Raw genomic sequence first — 6,778 nt, forward strand, 5'->3', positions numbered from 1 at the left:
GCAGTTGCGAAACTGTTTTTCGACATTAACAGGATATCAACAAAGTTTTGCGCACATTTACAATGGAAACACAGCTACTGTCTCCATCCCGAGTAGCACAGTGGTGTCAGTGGAGAGGAAAAACTCCCTTTTAACAGGAAGAAACCTCCAGATTTAAAGATTTATGAACCCGAGCAGCACGGAGCTGCAAAAGATGCTCCGTAAATAATTAACTTTGGGGGTTTAATTGTTGTTTTGCTCTTATTTCTTGATTGTTTCACGAAAAAAAAATTGCCCCTTTAAACTGGATGTTATGAAGAAGAAGTTAAAATCCTCCTAAATTTCCTTTTGAATTCCACGTTGTAAACCAACAAATAAATAACGATAAGTGGAGTAAATACTCCAGAAACCCACTGCTAACCTGTAAATGGTTTATTGCATTTTAAAGTGGACCTATGATGCTTTTAAATCCTTCTTTRTCKTATTTAAATGCTTCAGTTGGGGTCTACCTCTATATAAAGTTGAACTCCAATGGTTTGGTCTGAATTCCTGGTTCTTGTAGCTCCACAAGCCCCCTGTTCTGAGGTGAGCAACTCGTTTTGGGGCTGTCTCTTTAAGTGCAAATGAGATGCTTCACACAACAGGAACCTTGTTTAGCAAATACTGTGAAGTTATTGTTCAATAATAAAAAGTAGAGAAAACTGAACTGGTTAAAAAAATAAAACCTAAACAAAATATAAAGATATCTATGCAGCACCACGAGAAACTAAATTAAAGTTTTCTGCCTCCTAGAGACTCCAAGTCCACAACGAAATGCATTTAAGGGGTAAAAAAGTGGATTTTGCAGGATAAAATAAAGACAAAACTTATAAATATAACTTTTACAGACTTCCTGTTCAGATTCTCTTGCTAACAAARGTGTTTTTCTCATTGAGCACAGTTTTATTGTGCCTGTATTCAAATAAACCAACAGATTTTTTCATTTAAAGTAAGTCCAGATGAGCTAAAATGCACATTTGCTGATGTGACAGTTATTTCATGTCACAGTTTCACAAGTTTTGTTTTGGATGTTACCTCAGATGGACCCAGTGTGTTTCCATCCAAAGTCTATTCAAACAAACAGTGGGCTCTTTGCAAACACACTCTGAGCTCTTTTGTGTTGTAACTGAGTTCAGATTCATTAAAAATAAACTATAATGCTTATTAATGTAAAAAGGCTTTGAGAACGACACAAAGTGATCACTTCTGCKTATCTTTTGACCTGTTTCGATGCATTTTCGTTTATTACAATCCAATAATCTTTTTAAGAGTAAATGTTACCGATCGATAAAACGGCCTGAGCAACACGAGGTGAACCCAGAGGAACCTACGGTCTCAAAGGTTGTGATCGTTGCACAAATAGTTAGAAAAGTGCACGCTTTTTTGCAGGACGGTGCAGTCTTGATTTCTCTCTCCTTGATGTGGTCTGATCCGCTGTCATGAAACTAAAGCTGCTCTTCTTCTGCTTCTTCTTAGCAGCGATCCTTATTCCTGCTGAAGTACGTATTTATTGTTCAAATCTGTGATTTTTATTTGCAGCTGAGCAATGTGGATAAAGTTCTTTACTGTTATTATATTACTTTAATGCAAACCTGCTACCAYAAAGGGTAATTTTGCACGTTCCGAATAGTTCCAGTCAGCAACACTGACCTAAAATGTAAAGTTAGGAATTCGACACATATTTAACATTTTGGATTTATTTTGTTCTATTCAGTCAAAACCRAAAGATAAATCAAAGCACGAACATCAAGAACACGGTAAACATGGCGTACGTTTGACAGGAAAACTAAGGTTCGAGGACATCATTCGTGGTTGGTGCCTCAGTTTTTATTATATTATTTTGTATTATTGATGTCAAAAATTTTGAGTCTTTAAAATGTTTGTTGTTTTAGACGTTGTCTTCAAAGACAGAAGTGATGATGACGACGACGACGACGACGACAACCTCATTAATTTAGACTGGCTTTTTGATCTTCAAGATCTGGCAGGTGAGATGGTTCATCTTGTCACCGTGCACGGGAATGATTTATTTAAAATGTGGCTAACGTCATACTTTTTATTTGTCAGGCCGATGCACCCCTAATCCTTGTCTTAACAACGGCGTGTGTAAAGAAAAAGGCCATAAAAGTTTTAAATGCGTCTGCCCCAAGCCTTTTCAGGGGAGAAAATGTGAAAAAGGTTGGAAGAACATGTTTGAGTGATTACATGCCAGTTTCACATGCCAGATGTGATAGACCAATTGTGTTGTCATTTCAGGCCCAAGAATCTGTAAGGGTGGCCTCTGTGGACACGGTGAATGTGTCCTGACTTCAACTCGCCCCTTCTATGAGTGCAAATGCAAGAGGCCCTTCCAGCCTCCGGACTGCAAACGCTGTAAGAGATAAACCCAGAATCCTCACAGGAAGTTGCACAGGAGATTTAAACGTTCAGGTCCAACTGATTCTGTCTCCAAAGTTTCAGTGTGTGATCCAAATCCATGTAAAAACGGAGGCCGGTGCATCAGGGATGGAAATGATTTCGACTGCGAGTGCCCTGCAGGGTTCAGAGGTCGCTTCTGTCGCGTAGGTAAGTACTGCAAGCTTGTGTCCTGATGCATCTCAGTAATCCAGGTAGAAAAAAATCAAAAAGAAAAAAATCAGCAGGTCCTCTGGATGGGTTCTTCTTTAGTGAAACGTTTTATCTCTCCTCCAAGAGATTTCTTCAGTCTGATGAGTTTCAGGTGAAACTCAGCTTTATAAGCTCCACCTCCACATGGACAAACAGGTTAGTCACATGCAAAAGAGGGCCATTGACTAACAATAGGCTTGATTGACTCTATTGTTTATAGAGGGTCATGTGCCCCATCACCTGACCCGTGTTGTGTTATGTGTATGTAGTGAATGCAAGTGGGGGTTCAAGGTCCCCTTGTTTTTTTGAGGGAAGGAGGGACAAAAACAATGGGACCTTGAACCCCCGCTTGCATTCACTACATACACATAACACGACATGGGTCAGGTGATGGGGCACATGACCCTCTGTGAACAATAGAGTCAGTTAAGCCTATTGTTAGTCGATGGCCCTCTTTTGCATGTGACTAACCTGTTTGTCCATGTGGAGGCAGTGCTTATAAGGCTGAGTTCACCTGAAACTCATCAGACTGAAGAAGTCTCTTGGAGGAGAGACGAAACGTTTCACTAAAGAAGAACCCATCCAGAGGACCAACTGATTTTTTCTTTTTGACTGCAAGCTTGCATTTTTATGAAGGTTGCCACAGCATGAGCATCGAAATACCCCTATGTGGTTTACTGGGTTTTTTTTCCAGGTCCAAATGACTGTTATGTGGATGATGGGGAGTCGTATCGTGGAAATGTAAGTGAGACAGACGATGGCCATGAATGTCTCTACTGGAACTCTCACTTCATATTAGAAAATGGAATAAATCCCTTCAACTCCTTCGAAGACAAAGARGGACTTGGTCCTCACAACTTCTGCAGGTTAGAGGAAAACAAGGATGCATATAAACCAACGCTTACCAACAGATGCTTATTATACTTTTTTATTTACAATGTAGAAATCCAGACGGAGAACCAAAACCCTGGTGTTTCTTCAGAAAAGGCCGACGATTGTTTTGGGATTACTGTGACGTGACAAAGTGTCCTAAACCAACAAGTCAGCTCTAAAACTGCAAACAACTTTCAAATTTTGTCAACACAGCTTTGACACTTCTGTTTTTGTGTGTGTTTTAAGCAGTGCCAACTCAAGTTGTTCCCACTGGTCCTCACCCCACTTCCGCTAAGCCGCCATCGACTACCACACCATCACCGAAGACCACCGAGCCTGTCACAAAGCCACCTGATGTCACCAAGGTTCCGCAAGTTGTCACAACGCCGCCACAAGTTGTCACAACGCCGCCACAAGTTGTCACAACGCCGCCACAAGTTGTCACAACACCGCCTGATGTCACCAAGGTTCCACAGACTATCACCACAGCCACAGAAGCCCCCACTATCGCCAGTGGTACCCCCGCACCTCTACAGTTTCTAACCTGTGGCCAGCCTCAGCCAAAGAAGGCCCTGACCCGAATCTACGGGGGGCTGAAGGTCAGTCCAGGGGCGAAACCCTGGCAGGTGTCTCTGCAGGAGAAACCAAAGAACTCCCAGCTGCCATACAGACACGTCTGTGGAGGAGTTCTTATCTCCAGCTGCTGGGTTCTGACGGCTGGACACTGCATGTAAGCATCGTAGATGCAATTTTGGTTTTGTGGATCTGAAGAAGAATTATGATTGTTTTCTGTATCTGTAGAAGAGAGCTGAGGGAGTATCAGGTTGCTTTCAAGTGATATCTGGTATCTCAAGGCGCAATGGTAAAGAGAAGGGGGTCAGGATTAGAGATCTCAGGGTCAGCCTTGGAAATAAGCTCAGGGGCTCCATCATTCAGGAGGAACTCAGAGCCCCTGCTCCTCCTCATTAGGAGACAGCTGAGGTGGATTTTGGGATTTGAATAGGATGCCTCCTGGGCACCCACCTGTGGAGGTTTCCGAGGCACTGGGGTGGATCCAGAATTCGATGAATAYCTTGTGTATTTTCTCTGGCCTTGGAATGCCTTAGAATTCCCCAGAACACGGATTGTGTTGCCGGGTTTTCCTCCTGGACCTGTTGCCTCTGCAACCACAAATAAGAAAAAGCAACCAGTTTTAGACATATTCACCAAACTGTCTTGCTTGTTTCTTTCACAGCAATCAAAACAAGGACTTGCAGGTGGTATTGGGAACCCTGTCCCTGGACAAGTTGGATCCCGGAGCTCAAAGCATTGAAGTTGTGCAGGCTATTCGGCACGAGAACTACAGGGAAACGCCTGAAGCTGTTTACAACGACATAGGTAATTCTACACAACTCTCCATGAAACCAAGACTTTAACTCTGTTTTTGTCCATTTTTTAACTGCTTTTCTTTTCAAAGCCCTGTTGAGACTCAAAGGAACAAAAGGATTTTGTGCCAGTGAGACACAGTTTGTAAAGACAGCCTGTCTTCCTGACGCACAGCTCCCWGACGGAATGGATTGCACCATTTCTGGATGGGGTACCACAGAGGAATGTAAGGCCTACTGCAAAATGAAAATAATTTGTATCCATGCAATTTGACTTCTCCCAAAGTCTTGTTTAGAATAAAAAAACTAGCACTCCTTGAAGGAATGCATGTTGCTCATCATATTGCGTGCCAAAGCCTTAAACAAACGTGCTTTGTTTCTTTAGCACTTTATGGTTCCAATCACCTGTTGGAYGCCAACGTTCTGCTGATCAGCCAGGAGAAATGTTCTGAAGGGAAGGTCTATGGATCTGTCCTGGACATCACCATGTTCTGTGCTGGCCACCTGCAGGGCGGGGTGGACTCCTGCCAGGTTAGTCCCACAKGGAGATGCTTTTCTTACGTTGTAGTGAAAACACAGCATCAATGGTTTTATAAAAGTCGGAGTAAGGTTGGGTAAATAATGCGTTTGTTTTATTTCAGGGGGATTCTGGAGGACCTCTGACCTGCAAGCAGAATAACAGCCATGTTGTTTATGGTGTGGTGAGTTGGGGAGACCAGTGTGGGAGAAAGAACAAGCCTGGTGTTTACGCACGAGTCACTCACTTCCTGGACTGGATCAAATCAAAGACTCAAGGAACTCTTTGAATAACCTGATGTCAATACTCGCTAACGTCCACAAGTTTGAGGCCAAGAACTTCATCATTTGTAGTTTAGCAATAACAAAAAATGGTAACACAATTGATGCATTTTATTCATCGGACTGAATTAATTAGTTTTAAAAGCTGAAGAAAGACTTGAAAACTTRCAGATGTCTTGTTTTGTTATGAGAACAGAAATGTTGGTTACAACTTAATAAATGTTTAGCACCCTGTGCTCCAGAATCAGATTTTGTTGTTTCTTTTTAAATAAACTGAAAACAATAATGGGAAGCAATAAGAAGCACTGTGCAAGTCTTGAGTCATCCTTCAACTCTTTAAGCCAGATGTTTGTTTTGAGGTCTTTTAAAGCTTCTTCTTTTTTAAAATAACGGCCACATTTTTGCTCATTTACAAATAAAATTTTAAGTTTAGTACCTGAGCATTTTCAAAGGATTTATTTTCCTGTATTAAGYTTCTTCTGTAAATCTCAACTATGATTTAAAAGTATTAAAAAACAAAGGGTGTCAATCAGCAGCTTTATTATGATACAATATGCCGATGATAATYTGATGTTTCTTCACATCACAAAGTGTGTCATGGTACGATTTCAATTAATTCACAAGTCTAATTGATATGATCATTTATTGACGATAGATGGGTATATGTCCACATCGGGCATAATGACGATACAGATCAATGTTTTCGTTTTGCCTTGATGTRATTTAATCGATTTACAGAATCGATGTACTATTACACCCCTATAAAATACTACTAAAACTCAAAGGTGGACAGACAACTTTACAAAAAAAAAACAACTTTAAATTGGATCTTACTGAATCAGTTGTAGATGGAACGGAACAAGCTTTGTAGCCTTTCAACGYTTGTTGATAGAGTCCAAATGTCTTGCAGCTTTTTCTTGAAAATAAAAAATAATTGCACGTTTATTGTTTAGTTCAAATGTACCCTATTTATTCAAGTATAATACGTAAAATTTAATCCATAAAATCATCCATAAAGTTGGGGGGAGGGTAGTATTATACTCAGATAAATATTTTTACTAATGTATTTTAACTGAAATATCGCCTTCATTCACAAAATGCCTGAGTCTGGAAATGAG

General features: G+C 40.8%; 1 protein-coding gene across 2 annotated transcripts; it reads left to right on the plus strand.

Annotated features, from left to right (window-relative positions):
• The first annotated feature begins 1,303 nt into the window (after positions 1 to 1,303).
• Positions 1,304 to 5,962, plus strand: LOC106522230 (hyaluronan-binding protein 2). 2 transcript variants are annotated; one of them, XM_014015168.1, is made up of 13 exons: positions 1,304 to 1,517; positions 1,733 to 1,829; positions 1,911 to 2,006; positions 2,086 to 2,196; positions 2,275 to 2,391; positions 2,473 to 2,583; positions 3,320 to 3,491; positions 3,569 to 3,666; positions 3,745 to 4,228; positions 4,733 to 4,875; positions 4,955 to 5,089; positions 5,248 to 5,393; positions 5,504 to 5,962. In XM_014015168.1, exons 1-13 carry the CDS (start codon positions 1,458 to 1,460, stop codon positions 5,666 to 5,668), a joined length of 1,935 nt encoding a protein of 644 aa, XP_013870622.1. In that variant the 5' UTR covers positions 1,304 to 1,457; the 3' UTR covers positions 5,669 to 5,962. The 2 variants fall into 2 exon arrangements, with proteins under 2 accessions (XP_013870622.1, XP_013870623.1); XM_014015169.1 differs by having other exon boundaries at positions 1,305 to 1,517; positions 3,748 to 4,228.
• Positions 5,963 to 6,778: the final 816 nt, after the last annotated feature.

Source organism: Austrofundulus limnaeus, unplaced genomic scaffold, assembly GCF_001266775.1.
Source record: "Austrofundulus limnaeus strain Quisiro unplaced genomic scaffold, Austrofundulus_limnaeus-1.0 Scaffold123, whole genome shotgun sequence".
Lineage (NCBI taxonomy): Eukaryota > Metazoa > Chordata > Actinopteri > Cyprinodontiformes > Rivulidae > Austrofundulus > Austrofundulus limnaeus.